The 24,007-nt window shown below is 41.9% G+C and overlaps 1 protein-coding gene across 1 annotated transcript in view; it reads left to right on the top strand.

Moving 5' to 3' along the window:
* The window catches only part of gmds (GDP-mannose 4,6-dehydratase), a 645,529-nt gene that overhangs the window by 215,286 nt on the left and 406,236 nt on the right, over positions 1-24,007 (top strand). The window contains exons 6-7 of the mRNA XM_055648802.1: positions 16,280-16,472; positions 20,587-20,691. Of these exons, the coding sequence (XP_055504777.1) occupies positions 16,280-16,472; positions 20,587-20,691 (298 nt within the window). The remainder of the gene's footprint in view (positions 1-16,279; positions 16,473-20,586; positions 20,692-24,007) is intronic.

Genomic DNA, 24,007 nt, shown 5'->3' with positions numbered 1-24,007 from the left:
AGAATTTAACATTATAACTTTTTTGACTTTGCACCACTTTTTTTAATGTCAATTGAAATGAAGATTACTCTTATGCATTGTATTTAAATCTCAAATGTAGTATGATCAGAAATCGAACAATGCTTCTGAGGGTAGATCAAAGGGCTTCCTTCATTGGGATAATATCTTCCAAGAGCCGCTGATAGAACATACAACAGTACAGGACAGGAATAGGAATATGACCCACACTGTCTGTGTCGAACATGATGCCAAGATCAAAGACAGACACAAAAAGCTGGAGTAACTCAGCGGGTCAGACAGCAAGCATCTCTGGGGAAAAGGAATAGGTGACATTTCGGGGCGAGATTTAAGATTAAGAGTCAAGGGAAAGGGAAACGAGCATTTAAGCCAGCATCTGCAGTTCCTTCCCACACACGTGATGCTAAGACCAATTCTTCTCTGCTTGCAATAATCCATTCCCTACATTTCCATGTACCTATCCAAAAGTCTCTTAAATGCCACTATCGTATCTGCCTCCTATACCACCCCTGGCAGCACTTTCCAGGCCCTCCCACCCTCATATAAAAACTTGCTCCACATATCTACTTTCGGATCTCCCTTCAATCTCTAGTGATCCAGAGAAAACAATCCAAGTCTGTCCAACCTCTTCCTGTAGCTAATACCCCCTAATCCAGGCATCAAGGGCCAAAGGGCCCTTCCTGTATTTTATGCATATTTATTTAATTTTCAATCAAAAAGTAGGTGTTATTAAGCCACTATGCAGAACAAAGATTATTTTCTCTCGCATTGTAGCCCAACTCGTTTAAACAACGATTCGTCAAATGGTGAAGGTTAAGCAATGGAATTTGCCAATTTGTAAAATTTGACTCCTCTTAATTAAAGCAAGACAGCAGGATACAGAGTTCCTGCCCTGCACCTGATTGAAGCCAAATGCACCAAGGACAGCTGGATTAGGGAGGAAGCAGTACTTAGCGGGGGGTGCAAGAAAGCAAGAAAACACTTGTATAATCTCAAATGGGCTGCTTTATTGTCACCTTCTTTCTCATTTTCAGATATCACCATAGGGATTCTACATTGCTACGAAGTACCAAAGGGACATGTTGTTAATTAAAACAGATTAATCACTAAAACATTTAGTATTGTTACATTTAACACTTCAAATATTTCCAGGGTAAAAACATATCTATATTATGAAAATGACACAAAGTGCTGCAGTAACTCAGCGGGTCAGGCAGCATCTTTGGAAAATGTGCTTAGGTGACATTTCGGGTCGGGGCCCTTCTTCAGACTTGTATATTGTTCATATTTAACAGATTTGAAAATTTGTGTTCACTTGCTAAACTTCTGTTTTTATTATGAATTGCTTTAAAAAAAATATATCATATTTTCACTGTTACATCACAGATGTAAGCTACTTTTATCACCGAGTTCCACTAGCTGTATATGGGTTGATGTACATGTATTCAGTTAAACCCCTGTCCCACGGTACGAGTTCATTCCAAGAGTTCTCCCGAGTTTGCCCTGATTCGAACTCGGAGATTTACGGTAATGGCCACTCGTCGGTACTCGGGGCTCTCGTGGACATTATTCGTCATGTTGAAAAATCTTCACACGTCTTCCCGTGCTTACCTGCCGTTATCGAGTCTTCCCGAGTACCTGCCGTTAGCGCTAAGAGACGTCCCCGAGCTCCGACGTACCCGCCACGTTCATTCTCCGTGCTTACCACGAGTTTGATTTTATTAAAACTCGGGAGAGCTCTTGGACTGAACTCGTACCGTGGGAACAGGACTATAAGAATGAAAATTGCCAGGATTTCCGTTCAGGAAGATTTTTTTAAAATTTGTTCATTATTGGTCTTGCTTTAGTGATTGCAGATAAATAGAACAATCTAAATTTCATTTGCTAAAATTAAATGACTAATGCAAATTAACAGCACATTCTGGCAAGAAGGTGGAAGTGTTGCCAGCAGCCATCAGTAGTTAAATTGTAACTCTAAGCCCTATACGATGTTTAGTTTGTACCATTGATCTCTCCTTGAGGCCTCCAGATGGTGCTGTTGTTGAAGTCCAAACTTCTCTGCAAAACTATTGAAATAAATAATTAAACCACCTACATTTACACCAGGCAGGACACAACTGTATATTTTGTTAGGTTCTACCATGTCTTGTTCAACTTAGCCTAATGGAGTGAGCTGAATCCAGCTCCATCTGACTTGTCACCAGTGGTAAACTGTACCCTCCACCCCTGTCCCCTCAATACGACTTCAATAAGTCAGTTTGGTATCTCGCGCGCGCAATGAATCATGGAATTTGTCAAAGGTCATTCGGGATAAACAAAGAGCATTGCTAGTGATCACGAACGCAGCGCTCTATAAACTGTGTGTACGTAATGGGCGGAACTCCGTGTAAAAATAACATTTTCGGTCTGAATTTTCGTCATCTTTGTATCTTAAAATGCTAGCTAGCAACCTTCTATCGTGTGTACAACAAGCATGACATGCCACCTTCTAAATATTCATCGAGCATGTTCTCCCAACACAATATTCCACCGTTCACCCATAACCCCCAACTGCGCAGGCGCGGCTCATTTCCCCTCATCCCCCAGCACTCCCTCCCCCTCATCTCCAGAACTCCCTCCCCCTCGTCTTCACCGTCCCTCTTCTTTCCCTTCTCCTCCTCCCCTCCCTGTCTCACCTCTCCCTCCCTCTCCTTTTCCCTACCCCCAGTCACTCCCTCCCTCCATAAACCCTCTCCCCTCCCTGCCTCCCTCCTCTCCCTTTATCTCCCTGCTCCCCCACTTCTCATCTCTCCCCATCCCACTCCCCCGCTAAAAGCAATGTTTAAATAACATTTCTCCTCCTCCCCTCCCCCACTCCCTCCCTCTCCTTAAAGCAATGTAATAAATCTCTCATTGCAATGGGAGTCCTGTCATTTGTTAACATAGTAACGACAGGGCAAGTTTTAAAGTGAAAAGTTTGATTTATTTTAAAGTGAAAAGTGAATTTTTAAAAGTTTAAAATGTCAATAACGTAAAATATAACATCAATGTGAATAGAATGCTGCTGTATTTTTGTTCCTTTTATGTAAATGAGATCCCCTTGTGATGTCATTGTGGAGTGGAACACTGCTGACGCGCAGTTTATGTAAATTATATCCCATTGTGACATCATATGCTGTTAACTGCCAGTGGAACACTGCTGACGGGCAGTTTATGTAAATTAGATCCCATTGTGACATCATACGCTGCTAACTGCCAGTGCAAGTTCAAGTGATTATTGTCAAACTGGATTTTGTAAAGTCTAAATTGTGAATAACTTGTAAAATATACCATCAATCTGAACAAAACTTGGTTCAACAAAACCCCAGGACAACGGTCAGTAAGGTGGGCTAAAAATTGTAGCCGTATCGTATACCGTTTTGGCGTAATTTCAGGATCATCCAGACAGACAGACAGACACAGACATAGAAGCAAACAAGATATGAGTTTTAATAATATGTAGATAGTATGTAATTTTAAAGGACTATTATTTTCCCCAATAATTTATCTCTACCTGTTAATTGTATAATACAAACATCTTTGTAGATTATGTATTTGATTCCAGTGCTGCTGCTTAGCACAATGCATTATTATCAAACTATTAGGATATTTATAGAAAAACAATGATAGGGTTAAGGAGCATGCATAGGGATCTTCTCATTTATATAGTAACTGATAATTTCTATCATATTATTTCCAGTAAAGAGTTATGATCATTGAATAAATTACGTCAATTAAATGGATTTAGGTGGCAAAATATATTTTTGGTAGAAGAAATGGTTGAGAATTATTTTGAGAAACTGGCGTTGGGATAAGTTGCAAGGGGATGAAGTTGTTGGTCTCGCCAGCCTTTTCCTGTTGTTAAGATTTCCTATGTTCCGACTTCTGCAATTGTTGACAAGGAAATTGCACTGCTTACGTGGAAAGCTGCATAGTTCAACTTCCTTCCCTATGAGATTTCCTTATTAATGGGTGGGATGTGGAGGTGGAGGGGGGGGGGGGGGGGGGGGGGGGGGGTTGGTGGGGGGAGTTTGATTATTTTAGATGCTTTACTAATACATTCTCTGATCATTGATACATCCCCTTAGTTTGTGATCAGTGCAAGTCAGTGCCACATAAGATTCTTTGGTTAAAAACTGGCACAATGCTACACTTGTGTAGTAGCTATCCTGACAATTGTGAAGGAAGTTAAGACTATCCTGAAACTAAACATTTCCTACAGAGCATGAACTCTTATAAAAATGTGTTTGATTATTACAAGATACATCTTTTTATGGAAGAGAATTTGTTTTTTTTTAAATAAAGTCTTTTCCCTGCAAATTAATATTGCTTTAATGCAATACCTTGCAGATATTTGAAAGTGGCATTAAATGCCCCTGTCCCACTTAGGAAACTTGAACGGAAACCTCTGGAGAATTTGTGCCCCACCCAAGGTTTCCGTGCGGCTCCCGGAGGTTCCCGGAGGTTTTTGTCAGTCTCCCTAGCTGCTTCCACTACCTGCAACCACCTGCAACCTCCGGGAACCGCACGGAAACCTTGGGTGGGGCGCAAAGTCTCCAGAGTTTTCCGTTCAGCTTTCCTAAGTGGGACAGGGGCATTAGTGTGCGTATAGGTTAGTGGTAGTTTCAGATGCCTATTTCCACAGGTTAGTGAGCTGTAATCTGTTGTTTCTGGTCTCCGTGTGATGGAAGAATTCATTTATTTATAAAGTGTTCTGAAATCAATACAATCAGCAGAATCAATGGAGGCAACTAAAATTTTATTTTCCTGGTATTTCCAAGTATTTCTAAAATGTTGACACATTTTAAATTATACATGGAGCAGCGGGGTGTGTGAGATGGCACAGTAGGCATGGTGAATGAGTGGCAGGACTCAGACAGATGGCAGATCCTTTCCATGCAAAAGAATTCCATCAAGCTAAAACTGTAAAGGAATATTTGAACAGGGACACCCTGCTGGGCAGATTCTCTGGGGTCTTGCTGACATGGTTTGAAAAGAACACTTACTGCTCAATTCATCACCACTTAAGAACACTTCACTCTCACATACTTGAGAGTTTAAGGCATTACATAGTTTCTCACCAGTGAAGGCGGTACTGACTCTAATGCTGGATGGTTTCTACAGTCCTAGCATGCTGACCTTTTGGCCTGGGTATTTATCAGACTGGATTACACAGGGAGGGTTGAAGTTCTGGCCGACTTCTCCTGCAAGCTGTGGATGCACTTTTAAATTCACAGTCTGTGTCGTGATGGACTTGAGTTGCATTCAAGAGGGAAGCACCCTGGAGCAGGCCCCAGGAGCAGGTGAGTTCAACCCAGAATCCCAACGGGGCAAGACAGTCAGGAGGCTGGGGATCAGGAGGTAATACTCTTGTTCCTCCTGTCATGTGCAAAGCTGTAAATCTCTTGGCTGTAAAGACATTTACCATATCCCTGAAGCTGTCATCACCTTGTTTCAGCTGCTGTGTTTCTTGAGGCCTGGGAAAACTGGTCAGCCACAGTGAAACTAGCAAACCAGATTAAATCAGAGGCTACCGGCTATTTGTACACATTATTATAACTCACTTCCTGGAAGTGAGTTTGCTGCTGGACGTTATGACAATTTCATAAAGTTGGGATGCTAGAGCTGCTTCCCAATGTAATGGGATTGTATTTTACAGTTTAGTCCATGTCTCTTGCTGATGTTTAATTCAGCTGTTTATGATTTTAGTTAGGTGTCTTTCTGATAGTTGAAACATATTTTGTCTAATGGAAGAGGCCAATTGCTAACAGGCTGTACCAAGGAGATTAAAAAAAAAAAGATAATATGAATTATATTTCATAAGCTATCACTATCGGTATTTAAAGCATGGCCAAAAAAAGGGAAATTTGGAGTAAATGACGTGTGTTGGGGATGTATATAAAAGTAAAGACCTTGCCTCTGTTAGTTGAACAACTTTCTATCAGAACTTGAAAAAGGGAGAAATGAAGCAGTGTTAAGTCATAGCAAAGAGGGAGAGCATTGGAGAGAGCAAAGTGAACATATGAGGGATAGGGACCACGAGGATCCAGTTACAAAATGGTGCTAATGTCCTCTGAGAGAGGCTGGTGAACAGTATTCATATTGGCAGGCCTGGCCTGGTCATTATTACCAGGGCATAGTACCAGGCCCTGACGGGACTATCAAAATGCAGATTCAGATTCAGATTCAACTTTAATTGTCATTGTCAGTGTACAGTACAGAGACAACGAAATGCAAAACTGCTGTGATCTTTCCTTTGCAACAGAAAAAAAAAGTATGGAGAGCATGAAGGTATCTGATCAGGTGCAGGCAGAGGATCTTAGTTTAACAACATCATGTTCACCATAGACAGACATTATAAGCTGGAGGGCCTGTTCCTGTACTGAACTAATATACTTTATTCTATGTGGGAGCAATATTACCACAGTTTTTCTCTCTCCATGGATGCTCCTGTTCATTATTTCCTGTTCATTCTTTCCAGCTTTCTCTTTTATTTCAGATTTCCAGATACCAAATGGCTGCAAAATATGGAATCTGATAAGGTGGAACCAAAAAAGGGAGGGATGTTGAGCAGGTGGAACAGTGGGAAGTGGGACCCAGTGGGAGAAGTGTGATGGGCAGATAGGAGTGGGGGAAGGGGAAACTGGATGATATGCAGCTGGGAGGAGGGATGCATTTGGACAGAAGTGTGTGTGAGATGTCCTGGGTAGAACAGAGGAAGGGAACTGACATTCTCATGTGCCTCTAGGATGCTGGTGGCAGTGTGGCAGGTGCGGTGAAAACTGACTGTACAGTGTTGCTCAGAACCTGAGAAAGCACTCTGTTTTGCAAAGTTGGAGTGGATGCTTCATATGCACTTTACATGTTGACAGCCGCTCCATCATAAACTTGTATTGATTGCAGTGTAAGGTGAGACACTGAGCATGGACTGTAATGTCTCTTGCATGACATAAATCTTTCAACTTTAGTGCTGTTGAAAGAGTTGAAGATGCAGTTTGAATTATTTGCCAAGGCTGTGGAGAACTACATTGTAATTCAAAACCATAACCTTGACAAATTTATATTATCCCTACGTCGCTTTTCATCTCCAACCATGTACAGAAATAAGTATTTTAGGTTATGTGATTGATTGACTAAGTGTTCTGATTCCAGGTTTTGATCATCATTTTATTAACACGTATATATTTCATTCCCATTACAGTGTTTCGAATTGGTATAAGTGAGACATTATCAACAATGGATTTTTCTGTAAGAAATGTTACCTTGGTGAATTAATTTTGAATAAGACAGCAATTTGATATGCCTTTAAACATTAAAGGTATGTTTACAGCAATATTGTCAGGCACCATCGGAAGTTCTAGACTTGGTGGGATAAACCAAACAACTTTAGAAAATAGGTGCAGGGTTTGTGACGTGTAATTAATGTGCCTTTTCAAATATTGTGCAGGTAACATGTAAACATTGTTAATATGGTCACAGTGTTCAGAAAGCTAACTTGATTAGCATCTCAGCCAGAAAGCTACTTAAAACCAGCCTGTAGCTCATCATGGTCTGGTACATAAAGACTTCAAGACATGGGGTTTGGCCAAACAGTTGGCGTGAAATAGGAAACATTAAGCTTTTTTTATTTTTTTTATTTTCCATTGCTATGGGAGAGATATTGATGAAGTACAGGGAAAAAGAAGAAAGATAATCATCATCTGCAGGAGGCCACCACCCACCCAGTCAACATTGCAAGTCAAATAGAGTCATAGATCCTTACAGCATGGAATTGGGCCCTTCGGCCCAACTTGCCCAAACTGGCCAACATGTCCCATCTACCCTAGTTCCACTTGCCTGGGTTTTCCCATATCCCTCTAAACCTGTCTTATCCATGCACTTGTCTAAATGTTTCTTAACATAGAAACATAGAAACATAGAAATTAGGTGCAGGAGTAGGACATTCGGCCCTTCGAGCCTGCACCGCCATTCAATATGATCATGGCTGATCATCCAACTCAGTATCCCGTACCTGCCTTCTCTCCATACCCCCTGATCCCCTTAGCCACAAGGGCCACATCTAACTCCCTCTTAAATATAGCCAATGAACTGGCCTCAACTACCCTCTGTGGCAGAGAGTTCCAGTGATTCACCACTCTCTGTGTGAAAAAAGTTCTTCTCATCTCGGTTTTAAAGGATTTCCCCTTTATCCTTAAGCTGTGACCCCTTGTCCTGGACTTCCCTAACATCGGGAACAATCTTCCTGCATCTAGCCTGTCCAACCCCTTAAGAATTTTGTAAGTTTCTATAAGATCCCCTCTCAATCTTCTAAATTCTAGAGAGTATAAACCAAGTCTATCCAGTCTTTCTTCATAAGACATGTCCTGACATCCCAGGAATCAGTCTGGTGAACCGTCTCTGCACTCCCTCTATGGCAATAATGTCCTTCCTCAGATTTGGAGACCAAAACTGTACGCAATACTCCAGGTGTGGTCTCACCAAGACCCTGTACAACTGCAGTAGAACCTCTCTGCTCCTATACTCAAATCCTTTTGCAATGAAAGCTAACATACCATTTGCTTTCTTTACTGCCTGCTGCACCTGCATGCCTACCTTCAATGACTGGTGTACCATGGCACCCAGGTCTCGCTGCATCTCCCCCTTTCCCAATCGGCCACCATTTAGATAATAATTCTTAAATGTTGCGATAGTAAAGAGATTGTAAATAGAAGGAGACAACCTATAGGGTGATTTCCTGGAACCAAAAAAACAACTCCTAAGACCTGATGGATAAATTCAAAGACCTTGCATATATGGTTGTTGAGTTAATGCTCCTTCAGGTGCCATATTCAACCAAAAGTCCCACTTGCCCATGCACTCCCTCGCCAAACAAAAATCTTTAGCAATCATACCTCGCATATGCAAGTGCACTGCCCTATTACGCGAGAATATTGTAAACTTCATATTCATATTTCACAGCCAGAACACAATGCATTCATCTAAGCAATCACTTCATCTAAGCACACATAAATATGTTTCACTCTCTCTAGTGGCTGAGAGGGGCAATCATTCATTGACTACATTATTTGCTCTTGTGATGACAACAGTCCAAAATTGGAAAGTCTTTGAGGCTATCACTAAAATCCTCCTACTGATATCCACATTAGCCTCATCCCATATCATCTTCAGATTTAAAAGCAACAGTTTGTATAAGCATCCACCACTTTCCATTAAAAAGTCAATTGCACATTACCGGTATAACCTTGTGTCCTCTTCTAATTTTAGATGATGTAACACCAGCAGTCTGGTTGGGCAGTGCAAGCGCTAGAAGGGGGGTGAAGTTGACGTCACAACTTTATTCAATGTTGCACTCCCTGGACTCTGTTTAGCTTCTAATATATAGTTTAATTTAGAGATAGAGCTCGGAAATACCTTTTGACCCACCGAGTCCACACTGATCAGATTGTTCCCGATGTTGGGGAAGTCCAGAACAAGGGGTCACAGTCTAAGGATAAGGGGGAAATCTTTTGGGACCGAGATGAGAAAAACAGAGAGTGGTGAATCTCTGCTGCCACAGAAAGTAGTTGAGGCCAGTTCATTGGCTATATTTAAGAGGGAGTTAGATGTGGCCCTTGTGGCTAAAGGGATCAGGGGGTATGGAGAGAAGGCAGGTACAGGATACTGAGTTGGATGATCAGCCATGATCATATTGAATGGCATTGCAGGCTCGAAGGACCGAATGGCCTACTCCTGCACCTAATTTCTATGTTTCTATGTTTCTATCCCCATATATACGCTACACACAAAAGACAATTTCCAATTTTTACTGACCAAATTAACCTATAACCTACAAACCTGTATTGAAACATATAAGATTGTTAAGGGTTTGGACACGCTAGGGGCAGGAAACATGTTTCCGATGTTGGGGGAGTTCAGAACCAGGGGCCACAGTTTAAGAATAAGGGGTAAGCCATTTAGAACGGAGACAAGGAACCACTTTTTCTCACAGAGAGTTGTGAGTCTGTGGAAATTCTCTGCCTCAGAGGGCGGTGGAGGCAGGTTCTCTGGATACTTTCAAGAGAGAGCTAGATAGGGCTCTTAAAAATAGCGGAGTCAGGGGATATGGGGAGAAGGCAGGAACGGGGTACTGATTGGGGATGATCAGCCGTGATGGACTACTCCTGCACCTATTGTCTATTGTCTATCTTGGAGTGTGGGAGGAAACCGGAGCATCCAGGGAAAACTCATGTAGTCATAGGGAGAACGTACGAACTCTGTACAGGCAGCACCAGTAGTCATGATCTAACCTGGGTCTCTGGCACTGTAAGGCAGCAACTGTACTGCTGCAGTGGAACTTATAAACTGGATCTCCATTTAGTGAGTCACTGACTATGAATAGCCGACAATCCTTGCCTTGGAGGGTAATCCTTACCCTTGACCTGTATTCTGGACGACAAAGACATGCATAAGTCGCAGGCTACATGGTGCCTTCCAATAGTACATGGAGTTATTGATCCCCCCTTTAAAGATGCCTGCACAAAATTAATTGGCACAAGCCCGTTTGATCTTGTGCTGTGCACCTGACTCGCTCTCCTTATCAAACAATGAATGGATGGACACTGCAGCTTAAAACCTTGTAAATCTAAATTAAAAGTATAAGTATTTACATCAAAATAAGGGGAACACATCACATTTAACTCTTTGTAAGTAATTGTGAAAGAGATTAGCTATTGTATTGCGAGATATTTTATGAGTTATCATTCCAACAAGTAAAGAGTTTGTGACCACCAACAATAGATCAGGATATAAGTTTTATCAAAGCTTTGCATTGCTACATTCAAACTGGTATTTTTTTCTCATTTTCTGGCATGAGCAGGTTGGTGGTATAATTTCACCTGATAAGATTAGCATTCTTATGTGAAATTTCATTGTCTACTGTATTACTGCAATGCTTAACCAACCAAAATAAATAAGTTAATAATTACAGTAAACCTTCATTATAATGGACCATGGTTGGGGAATGATGTCCGTTATTGTCCGATTGCCTGCTGTAATCAAGTAAGGTATTATCATTGTATATCGTTGAAACAAAGAACTGAATATGATGGTTAATACACCAAAGAACAGAAAGTGTTGGAGTAACTCAGAGGATCAGACTGATTCAGTTTGCTGAGCTATTCCAGCACTTTGTGTCGTTTCACCTTAAAACTAGACGCCGATCGATACCACTGGTCTGCATCAGCGAGCCCTTCTTCACCAGTTGACGCGGTTGTTGTTGTGGCTCACATTGTAGTCCCCGGCAGAATTAGCTTTCTTCAGGCTGCTGCTACCAATAGAACGTGCTCGGAAACCGTTGGGATTCCTCCCCCCTCGCCCGTTACTTTGTTCTCTTCCCCCGCCATTCGGCTCTTCGAGCCTGCTCATCATGGCTGATCATCCAACTCAGTATCCTGTACCTGCCTTCTCTCCATACCCCCTGATCCCGTTAGCCACAAGGGCCACATCTAACTCCCTCTTAAATATAGCCAATGAACTGGCCTCAACTACCTTCTGTGGCAGAGAGTTCCAGAGATTCACCACTGCGTGAAAAATGTTTTTCTCATCTCGGTCCTAAAGGATTTCCCCTTTATCCTTAAACTGTGACCACTTGTCCTGGACTTCCCCAACATCGGGAACAATCTTCCTGCATTTAGCCTGTCAACCCCCTAAGAATTTTGTAAGTTTCTATAAGATCCCCCCTCAATCTTCTAAATTCTAGCGAGTACAAGCCGGGTCTATCCAGTCTTTCTTCATATGAAAGTCCTGACATCCCAGGAATCAGTCTGGTGAACCTTCTCTGTACTCCCTCTAAGGCAAGAATATCTTTCCTCAGATTTGGAGACCAAAAACTGTACACAATATTTAAGAAGGAACTGCGGATGCTGGAGAATCGAAGGTTACACAAAAAAGCTGGAGAAACTCAGCGGGTGCAGCAGCATCTATGGAGTGAAGGAAATAGGCAACGTTTCGGGCCGAAACCCTTCGTCAGACTGATTGGGGGCGGGGGTGGGCGGGGACAAGAAAGGAAAAAAGGAGGAGGAGCCCAAAGGCTGGGGGATGGGAGGAGACAGCAGGGGGACTGAGGAAGGGGAGGAGACAGCAAGGACTAACAAAATCGGGAGAATTCGATGTTCATGCCCCCAGGATGCAGACTCCCCAAACGGAATATGAGGTGCTGTTCCTCCAATTTCCGGTGCTGCTCGCTGTTGCCATGGAGGAGACCCAGGACAGAGAAACCAGGGTCTCTTCCATACCTCGCAACACTGCTCTCTATCCCCATCCCCCCCACTCGCAACAAGGGCCGAGTCCCCCTAGTCCTCACCTTTCACCCCACCAGCTGTCACATACAAAAAGTAATCCTCCGTCAGTTTCGTCACCTCCAACGTGACCCCACCACTCGCCACATCTTCCCTTCTCCCCCCATATCTGCCTTCCGCAAAGACCGCTCCCTCCATAACTCCCCTGTCTATTCTTCCCTTTCCTCTCGTACCACCCCCTCCCCGGGCACTTTCCCTTGCAACCGCAAGAGATGCAACACTTGTCCCTTTACCTCCCCCCTAGACTCCGTTCAAGGACCCAAGCAATCGTTCCAGGTGCGACAGAGGTTTACCTGCATCTCTTCCAACCTCATCTATTGCGTCCGCTGCTCTAGATGTCAGCAGTTCTATATCGGTGAGACCAAGCGGAGGTTGGGCGATCGTTTCGCCGAACACCTCCGCTCGGTCCGCAATAACCAAGCTGACCTCCCGGTGGCTCAGCACTTCAACTCCCCCTCCCACTCCGTCTCCGACCTCTCTGTCCTGGGTCTCCTCCATGGCAACAGCGAGCAGCACCGGAAATTGGAGGAACAGCACCTCATATTCCGTTTGGGGAGTCTGCATCCTGGGGGCATGAACATCGAATTCTCCCAATTTTGTTAGTCCTTGCTGTCTCCTCCCCTTCCTCAGTCCCCCTGCTGTCTCCTCCCATCCCCCAGCCTTCGGGCTCCTCCTCCTTTTTCCTTTCTTGTCCCCGCCCACCCCCGCCCCCAATCAGTCTGAAGAAGGGTTTCGGCCCGAAACGTTGCCTATTTCCTTCGCTCCATAGATGCTGCTGCACCCGCTGAGTTTCTCCAGCTTTTTTGTGTAACCAACTGTACACAATACTCCAGGTGTGGTCTCACCAAGACCCTGTACAACTGCAGTAGAACTTCCCTGCTCCTATACTCAAATCCTTTCCTCCCAAATCAAATCCTATACTCAAATTTAAAAGCAATAAAAGCTTTTCACTGAGCCTCGGTACACGTGACAATAAACAAAAACTGAAACCGGCAGAAACTGAGAAAGTGAAATGCTCATCAGCAATGGAACTGCCCCATCACCTAATTCCAGTTCTTAATCCGGAAATTGATAATTTCAGGGAAATTGTATGTCCACCTTTTGAGAAATTAAGAATTTGAACACCTATTGCTCGTCACATGTGTTTTTTTTTCTGCTGACTTTATTAGGAAGTATAAGGCGTAGAAAAGAGGTGAGCGTTTAGTTCCTATTGGTACCTTGCTAGCAAGGTTAAACTTAATATTACCCTTTGCTCTGTACTAAACCTTTCTACTTTCAACCAGATGAATGATAGATTTGTTTGAAATTGTTCTGCAAAGACCACTTCTTAGTTGCAATGTGTCCTAATGCCAATGTTCATAAATTTGGATGGTATTTATCCATCTTAAAAAAATACGTAATTCAGTGTAATTAATAAATTATATTTGCGGTAATTCTTAAGGATGACAAAATTCCAACATATTTTGAAGAGGATTTATTTTCCGTTATGTACTGAAATAGTTAAATGGATGTACAATCAGCTTTTGTGTTTTAGTTTTTTTTTCTATGGGGTTAAGCTGAAAAAATTGTTAGAAAGTCAGAGTTTCTCACCTCCCACATTTTACACTGAGTCTTCAACTCCCGTGATGCATATAAAGAAAAATGAATTGGATATCAATTTACATCTCAGCACTGTAGCTCTCAAGTGACTGTGCTCTTTTGATTTTAGTTGAAAGCTTTGGACACAGCTTGAATTTTACCCCCTAGCCAAACTTTTAAGTTACAATAGTGTCACTGATCATAAAAATCATAACATTTCCAGTTAGAAGGTTCATTTGTTCTTTTGCAACCCACTCCTTTGGTCACAATATAGCCGAGCACCTTGTGATCTTTAGTGCAAAGCCAGAAGAAACAGACGGGTAACTTTTGTCCCATTTCCAAACTGCAGAAATCGTGAACAGTAGGTTGAAGATTATAATGAAAGATAAACAACTTGTGCTGTAGAATCTGACAGCTCCCCCACTCCATCAAATTAATAATGAATGGTTGAGAGATAAGGGGAAATGATGGGGAGGGTATTCTTTTCTGACATGGTTTTATGGACAATCTGATTCCCATGCGCAGTGTTATCTCTCACAGTCCTCCATTTCATGCCCTTATCTGACGATCTCTACATTCCAGTAACGAAGCATAATAAAAGTTTGGTAGACAGAGCATATAGGTGGAAAAACCTTTGCATGCCACTTTGCTCACTGTTAATGTCTATATGTGGCAGTAAAACTCATTGATTCTGTATTCACTTCCTAAAAAAGAATTAAGATTGAAGAACTTGTTTCAAGTCAAAAAAAAGTTATCTAACATGAAGACAAATGGTTAGCCAAACAGATACTGGATTGTAAATGTCTGTCACTGCAGGCTTAATGGAGGACAGAGACTCTGGCAGTAATTTTAGCCCTCGACAAAAATGAATGCTAAGGGATAAGGTTGACATATTAATGCACTTAAAATGGGAAAACTAAATTCAGAAGAGTTAAATGGATGCTAAAATAAACTAACCAAGTCTACTGCATATCTATATTGTCTGCTTGTTAAAACAATTAAGATATTGAATGTGATAAGTATACTTCAGCAGAGATGCATATTCTGTAAAATGTTCCATGTTTTTAAATTTCATAACAATAGCTCGACTAATTGCATTTTAATCCTCTTTTGATTAATGCCATTTATTATTTTTACTTTAATAATTATATATTGGAGTGCATAAAGTGATGCTGCTTTACAAATATATGAATGTGAAGAAGGATAGGAAGGAAAACCCACTGATCTAGATAAATTAAATCAATAATTTCAATGGAGAATGCAAGGAATTTGTTCAATCTTAAACAATTAAACTAATTTGGGAGTACTCTGTTGGCTAAAAGATTGACGGGGGATCTTATAGAAACTTAAAACATTCTTGAGGTGTTGGACAGGCTAGATGCAGGAAGATTGTTCCCGATGTTGGGGAAGTCCAGAACAAGGGGTCACAGTTTAAGGATAAAGGGGAAATCTTTTAGGACTGAGATGAGAAAAACATTTTTTTACACAGAGAGTGGTGAATCTGTGGAATTCTCTGCCACAGAATGTAGTTGAGGCCAGTTCATTGGCTATATTTAAGAGGGAGTTAGATGTGGCCCTTGTGGATAAAGGGATCAGGGGGTATGGAGATAAGGCAGGTACAGGATACTGAGTTGGATGATCAGCCATGATCATATTGAATGGCGGTGCAGGCTCGAAGGGCCAAATAGCCTACTCCTGCACCTATTTTCTATGTTTGTGTATGATGCTCACATTTTGAATGATGTGTTCTTTCCTCCACTGCTCGTAGTTGAGTGCGATCAGTTAGTACCAGGCTCCTGGGAACAAACAAAAAATGCATCTCTATGGAAATGTGTTTATTTTCTCTAAGCTGTTTATTCACCAACATCTCCTCTTTACCCAAATCTGAATTCCTTCATCATGGCTGATTACAATGTGATGCTGACTTTATGGAGGTTATTATTTTGTTTAAATTTTTTTTTTTTTCACAATGCCAAAATAAAAATACTGCAGTTGCCGGACATCTGAAACAAAATCAGAAAATATTGGAAACGCTCAGCAGGTGACACAGCCTCTATGGACAGAGAAACAGAGTTAATCATTAGGCTAATGACTTTTCATCAGAGGAGTAAATTGCGTCTTTCCAGTGTTATGTTTTTAATAAAAATTTCACAAATTTTTAACATGCTGGAATTTAATGTATAGTAATGCAAGCTTGATTTAATACTACCTTAACTGGGCATTAGATTTTGCATTATGTTGTTGGGCATACTTTGCCATAAATTCCCCTGTTTGACGGAGTATCTTTATAGTAATTGTCAATGACCATTTATCTTTTGCATTTCACGCAGATCTCCTTTGACCTGGCAGAATATACTGCTGATGTTGACGGTGTTGGCACTCTGAGATTATTGGATGCCGTTAAAACCTGTGGCCTTATAAATACTGTGAAGTTCTACCAAGCCTCTACCAGTGAACTCTTTGGCAAAGTGCAGGAAATTCCACAGAAGGAAACTACTCCTTTCTATCCTCGATCACCATATGGCAAGTCCCCTAAAATATTTTTCGGATTGAATGCATGTCTTTGTGCTGCAGTAATTTGAATGGAATATTAGCATCTGGTCCAAGGGTTTGGACAAGTTGAGGGATAGGCTTATAACTTGACAATTAAAAGTTTTTTCAGGTTAACCTAAGGGGTGAGAATTATAAATCAAAAGCTCAGATGTAACTCAGTGGGTGTTACACATTTTCAAGATCAAAAGTATACTGCCTAGTTCTCCGTTTCAACAATGGATTCAGGATTGCTGGCAGTCACAGGCCCAATTCAACCTGTGCTGACTGGAAGTGAGGAGAGGTGCCAGGGGTAGTTATCAGGACTTGCAGCGATGGATGATTGAGAGGGGCAAGGGTGGTTGGGTTGAGATATTACAGAGTGATGGATAAGTGGGCAGGCGGTGGGTAGGGTGAGGGCTGGAAGGTCTGGAGGTTTTTTTTTTTTTTTATAATATTTTTTATTAGAAGTAGACATATTATAAAGTATAGTTGCATATTATAGTAAAAAAAACTTTTCATATACATCAGTCATAAATTATTAAAATTTTCAATTGTCGATTACTAGTGGTTTTTTTTATATAGAAAAAGAGAGAAAGAGAGAGCAAAGTTACAAATATCAAAAAATACAAAAAAGGTGGAATGGATTACTTATAATACGTCATTGGAGATAGGTTCGTAGATTATAAAATATGACTTTTCATCTAATCCTGAGTTCAAGTTTCAGTTGGGTTTTCGTGCCGGGCCAATCTATCCCGTCAGATAATTAATGAATGGAGCCCATATTTTATCAAAAAGTTCTTGTTTGTCCATTAAGACAAGTCTAATTCTTTCTAGATATAGGGTCTCCGACATTTCCACAATCCACATTTTAATTGTGGGGGTCGTAGGGCCTTTCCAAAATTTTAATATTAATTTTTTCCCGGTTATTATACTGTAGTCGAGGAAATTTCTTTGACTTGTTGTGAGTGTTAAACTTTGCTCTGATATTCCAAGTATTATTAATTTTGAGTTTGGATCCAGTTTTGTATTAATAACTTCTGAAATTATTTCAAAAATATCAGTCCAGAAATGTTTAATTTTAATACAATTTGCAAACGTATGTGTTAAATTAGCATCTAGATGTAGACATTTATCACAAATAGGAGAGATTTGTGGGAAGATTCTATTTAGTTTTATTTTAGAATAGTGTAATCTATGTAAGACTTTAAATTGTATTAAAGCATGTCTGGCATTTAACGAACATTGATGTATATGTTGTAAACTTTCGTCCCACAAATCTTTCGTTATATGATCTGGAGGTTTTTTTGGGGCAGACTTAGGAGATGTGAATGTGGATAGGATGTTTCCATTAGAGGAAGAGTCTAGGACTAGAGTTCATAGCCTCAGAAAAACAAGGATATACCTTTAGGAAGGAGATGAGGAATTTATTTAGTCACAGGATGAAGTATCTGTGGAATATATTGCCACAGACGGCTGTGGAAAGCAGTCAATGGATATTTTCAAGGTGAAGATTGACAGCTTCTTGATTAGTAAGGGTAACAGTGGTAATGGAGCGAAGGCAGGAGATTGGGGTTGAGAGGGAAAGATAGATCAGCCATGATTGAATGGCGGAGTAGACGATGGGCCAAATGGCCTAATTCTGCTCCTATAACTAATGAACATAAGATTGCTGATTAGCCGGTTGGGGGTGTTGGGTATCAGTGTCTTGCATTGAGAAGATTCAGAATAGCATGGGTGGTGAGAACCCAAAGGCAAAACATAAGTAATTGACTTATCTAACAACCATTGCAACCCGCGACCTGTGTTAAGAAAGCCAGGTTGCCATGAAAGGCCCAACTTTGATTGCTGGTTATTGCATATGTTACCATAGATGCTGGAGTCAATCATAAAAGATGAAATAGCGCCACATTTGGATAGCAGTAACAGGATCTGGCCGAGTCAGCGTGGATTTACGAAGGGGAAATCACGATTGACTAATCTTCTGGAATTTTTTGAGTATTTTTAACTAGAAAAATGGACAAGGGGGAGCCAGTGGATGTAGTGTACCTGGACTTTCAGAAAGCATTTGATAAGGTCCCATATAGGAGATTAGTGGGCAAAATTAGGGCACATGGTATTGGGGGTAGAGTGCTGACATGGGTTGGCAGCCAGGAAACAAATAGTAGGGATTAACAGGTCCCTTTCAGAAGGGCAGGCAGTGACTAGTGGGGCTCGGTGCTGGGACCACAGCTATTTACAATATACATCAATGATTTGGATGAAGGGATTCAAAGTAACATTAGCAAATTTGCAGATGACACAAAGCTGGGTGGCAGTGTGAACTGTGAGGAGGATGCTATGAGAATGCAGGGTGACTTGGACAGGTTGGGGGAGTGGGCAGATGCATGGCAGATGGAGTTAATGCGGATAAATGTGAGGTTATCCACTTTGTTAGCAAAAACAGGAAGGCAGATTATTACCTAAATGGCGTCAAGTTGAGAAAAGGGGAAGTACAACGGGATCTGGGGGTCCTTGTTCATCAGTCTATGAAAGTAAGCATGCAGGTACAGCAGGCAGTGAAGTAAGCAAATGTTGGCCTTCATAACAATAGGAGTTGAGTATAGGAGCAAAGAGGTCCTCCTGCAGTTGTACAGTGCCCTAGTGAGACCACACCTGGAGTATTGTGTGGATTTTTGGTCTCCAAATTTGAAGAAGCACATTCTTGCTATTGAGGGAGTTCACAAGGTTAATTCCCAGGATGGCGGGACTGTTATATGCTTCGAGAATGGTGCAGCTGGGCTTGTATACTTTAGAATTTAGAAGGGTAAGAGGGGATCTTATTGAAACATATAAGATTTTTAAGGATTTGGACACGCTTGAGGCAGGAAACTTGGTCCCGATGTTGGGGGAGTCCAGAGCAAGGGGCCACAGTCGAAGAATAAGGGGTAAGCCATTTCGAATGGAGATGAGGAAACACTTTTTCACACAGAGTTGTGAGTCTGTGGAATTCTCTGCCTCAGAGGGAGGTGGAGGCCGGTTCTCTGGATACTTTCAAGAGCGAGCTAGATAGTGCTCTTAAAGATAGCGGAGTCAGGGGATATGGGGAGAAGGCAGGAATGGGGTACTGATTGGGGATGATCAGCCATTATCACATTTAATGGTGGTGCTGACTCGAAGGGCTGAATGGCCTACTCCTGCACCTATTGTCTATTGTCATATAAAACTCTCTGGCCTGAGGGGATCTATACAACCAAGAGAGAGCACATTCCATGATATCCAACAGAGAACGAGCAAGACAATAGAGTCCTGGATCAAGAATAGTTTTTTGGAGAACAACAGTTTCAGCCCCATTTGGGTGAAAACAGAAACTCAGTGCAACCATAAAATATGGAAGCTTTTTTGTAAAGCCATGCTCTTCAAATGTCACAGCAGTATATTTTATCTGGGCCTAGTAAGTAAGTAAGTAAGTTTATTGGCCAAGTATTCACATAAAAGGAATTTGCCTTGGTGCTCCGCCCACAAGTAACAACATGACATACGGTGACAGTTACGAATGATACGATTACGAATAATACTGAGGTTCTCTATATTAAAATACAACAACAGCCTTAATTCAATGAGTAGCTTACTTATAGCCAAGTTAGTATGTTTTCTCTGGTTTGTTGTAAGTTAGTTATGGCCAACAATGACTCATTCCGGAAGGAACCATGTAGATTTAAAACAAAAATCAATCTGGCTTTAGCTATGATGACCCTTATAGTTGCATAGCCTGCAAACGTATGTCATCGAGGCAAATATATGACTATAGAAACTGGGACAGTGTTAGCAAATGTTTTGACCTGGTGGTATTAGACTCCATCAAGGAGGTAATCTCACTATGAATATGAAAAAAGTGAATGAAAAAAAAAAAAAAAGAATATGAAAAAAATGGAAGTGGGGATAGCCAAGAAAAATTGAAGGCAGCTTGTTCTACCTGCAAGCTCTTCTCATTTGGACCTGGGTCAGTTCATCTGATGTTGCCAGAACATTTATTGTTGGCAAGTTGTTATTTTTCAGATTTCTACTTGGTTTTCGTCTATTTTAGCAATGCACAATGCTGACTTGCAGGCTGTTGTTTATTCTGCAGGGGTAGCCAAGCTCTACGCCTACTGGATTGTGGTGAACTTCAGGGAGGCTTACAACCTTTTTGCTGTCAATGGCATTCTATTCAATCATGAAAGTCCAAGAAGAGGTTAGAAAAACTAATACATTTAATCTGCTTTAATTTATTTCTATTTTTAGTTCCTAATGTTTTATGTTTGACAAGTATGGATATTTAAATGGCTGTGAAAATGTAAAAAGTTCCTAATCTCAGCAGATGCTTAGATTTACTATTAAATTATTTTTCCAATGAGCTTCATATGAAAGACAAATAAGGAAAGTAAATTAATTTAATTTTTACTGTGTTGATGTGTTAATTCACCCAAAGTGAAGAAATTATGTATATGAGTAGAACGCCATGATCTTATTGAATGGCGGTGCAGGCTCGAAGGGCCGAATGGCCTCCTCCTCCACCTATTTTCTATGTTTCTAAACAAGGAACTGCAGATGTTTGTTTAGTAAAAGGACACAAAGTGTTGAAGTAACTCGGCAGGCCAGACAGCATCCCTGGAGAACATGGTTAGATGATGTTTCGGGTCGGGATCCTTCTTCAGAGATTGTAGGGTGGGTGTAAGCGAGGAGGAGGGAAGGTGTGACACAAAAGGATTGAAGAGTTGCCAATTGTGATGCCAGAGGGAAGAATGTAGAGGGAGGGGAGACGTAGGTGCCAGTCCAGGTGGGGCCCAGGGGAGAGATAGAGGGTGGGGTGTGGGGAGAAAGGTGGATGTGGGAAAGAAACGGGTGGAGGGGGCGGTTATCAGAGGTTACCTAAAATTGGAGAATTCAGTGTTCAAATTTACTTTATGCGTTCCAGTTTGCCCTAAAGAGTGTGCTCAAATGACAGCAATATGGTGGAACAACCATATTATTTGCATTCCTTTACATTTTGAGGACGGTGCTTCAGCTAGGAGCTACTGGATGATTGACTGTTGATTGGGAGGCTTTTCATCAGCTATTTACCTTTGCAGATAGTGTTCCATCCATTGGGGTGGAAGATACTGAGGGTGAAGTGCTGGAAAAGGAGAAATGGATGAGAAAGAGAAATTGCTGTGAAAGGCCAATGAATGGGCAGAAGGTTTTGTGGGAAACAGAGAGAAGGGTTCGGAGACTTGCTGATGTTGGGGTGATGATGAGGATCAGATGCACTGCTAGTAGAGGGGGATAAGCGACACCGCTGGGGTTGTGGATAAGAAATAGAGAACCTGCTGATGACGGTGGTAAAGATCGGAGACTACTGGTGTTGTGGATATTGGGGGCATAAGGATCATGGACACTGCCGGTGCTGATGGTGGTGATAAGGACCAGATACACTGCTGCCGTTGGGGGAAGCATCAGAGACTGCTGGTGTTGTGGGCAGGGAATGAAGGCACCAGTGGCATGGGACGTTGCGGTCTAAGCATCAGAGACTGTTGGTGTTGCATGATGAAGATCACTAGTGTTGTGGGTAATATGTGTTGTGGGTAATATGAGATACTGCTTGTATGGGGTGATAGAGTGGTGAATCTCTGGAACTCTCTGCCACAGAGGGTAGTTGAGGCCAGTTCATTGGCTATATTTAAGAGGGAGTTAGATGTGGCCCTTGTGGCTAAGGGGATCAGGGGGTATGGAGAGAAGGCAGGTACAGGATACTGAGTTGGATGATCAGCCATGATCATATTGAATGGCGGTGCAGGCTCGAAGGGCCGAATGGCCTACTCCTGCACCTAATTTCTATGTTTCTATAAAGATCAGAGAGAGCGTTAGGATCAGGGATACTGCTGGTGTTGGGGGTGGATAAGGATAGGAAGCAATGCTGGTGTTGGGGAATGTGGCTTGGAGGTACTACAGGTGTTGGGAAATAAAGATTGAAGCTCCTGGTGTACAAATACTGTATGTAAGTATATTTTAAAATGATAGACCAAAGCAAAATTCATCCTATAAACAGGTAAAATGTCTATAGAACTATATGTACAGCAATAGGCCCTTCAGCCCAATTCGTCCATGGGGACCAAGTTGCCTAAGCAAGCAAGATCCACTTGCCTGCACTTGGGCCATACCCCTCTAAACTTTCCTATCCGTGAGCCTGCCTGAATGTTTTTTTTATTACTGTTATTGCACCTGCCTCAACCACAATCTCTGGCAGCTCATTCTATGTGTGCACCACCCTCTCTGTGAATAAAATTTGCCCCTCAGCTGCTTTTATTTTTTAATAATCCACATTCTCCGATCTGAATTTTAGAAAATATAATCATCAGCCGTGCTCCTTCTCCCTGTTGACAAGCTGAAACTGTAGTGCGAGGGTCCAGTATAGAAAGTCGTACAATGTGGGCTGAGGAAATCAATGAGTCCCAACATGACAGGTACAGAGGGGCCCAAGTCCATAACTCCCTGAAAGTGGCAATACTAGTGGATAGAGTGTTAAAGAAGACATATGGTATACTTGCCTTCATAGGTCAGAGTATTGAGTATAGTGGCCAGGAAATCATGCTGCAGCTTATAGGATTTTGACTAGGCCGTATTGAGCGTATTGCATACATTTCTGGCCGCCCCATTACACGATCTGGAGGCTTTGGAAAGCATGACACGATTTACCAGAATGATTAGCGGGTATTAGATATTAGAGAGGATTAGATACAGGGAGAGGTTGGACACACTTGGATTGTTACCTCTAGAACGACTGGGGTTGCGGGGAGAGGTAATAAAAGTATATACAATTATGAGAGGGAATAGACTGTCAGAACCTTTTTCCCAGGATGGAAAAATAATACACCAGAAGGCATGGTTTTTAAGGTGAGGAGGCAAATTTAAAGGAGATGTGTGGGGAAAGTCTTTTTACACAGAGGTTAGTGGGTCGATCTTGGCATCGTGTTCGGTACAGACATTGTGGGCCGTCGGGCCTATTCTTGTGCTACACTGTTCTATGTTCCATGTACTACCAATGAGGTCCAGTTTTTTAACCTCTTAACTAACTTCCTCTGTTCACTAAACAGGACCTCGTCCCTTTTTCTACCTATGTCGTTGGTACCAACGTGCACAATGACGTCCAGATGCTCACCCTCCCTCTTGAGCAAATGCTGAGGTACCTTGACCCTGGCATCCATGAGGCAACACACCATCCTGCGTCTTAATTGTGGCTATATAATCTTCTGTCTGTACTCCCTACTATTGAGTCTCCTATCACTATCACTGGCCGACTCTATCTTTCCCTGCTGAGCCTCAGATCTGGACAAAGTGCCACGGACCTGGTTGCTGTTGCTGCCCTCGGAAAGGTCATCCCTCTGCATCCAAAGAGATGCTCCTGTTACTGAGTGGAATGGCCAGCGTGGATCCCTACACTATTTGCCCACTCTCTTTACCATGCCTAATGGTAATTCAACTACCCACATCCTGAATCGTGCGAGTCCACTCACGAGTGATCCCGAGTTTAA

The sequence above is a fragment of the Leucoraja erinacea genome, chromosome 2 (genome assembly GCF_028641065.1).
Source record: "Leucoraja erinacea ecotype New England chromosome 2, Leri_hhj_1, whole genome shotgun sequence".
In the NCBI taxonomy this organism is placed as follows: domain Eukaryota; kingdom Metazoa; phylum Chordata; class Chondrichthyes; order Rajiformes; family Rajidae; genus Leucoraja; species Leucoraja erinaceus.
Note: the sequence above shows the minus strand (reverse complement) of the source record. Positions and strands in the feature narration are given on the sequence as shown.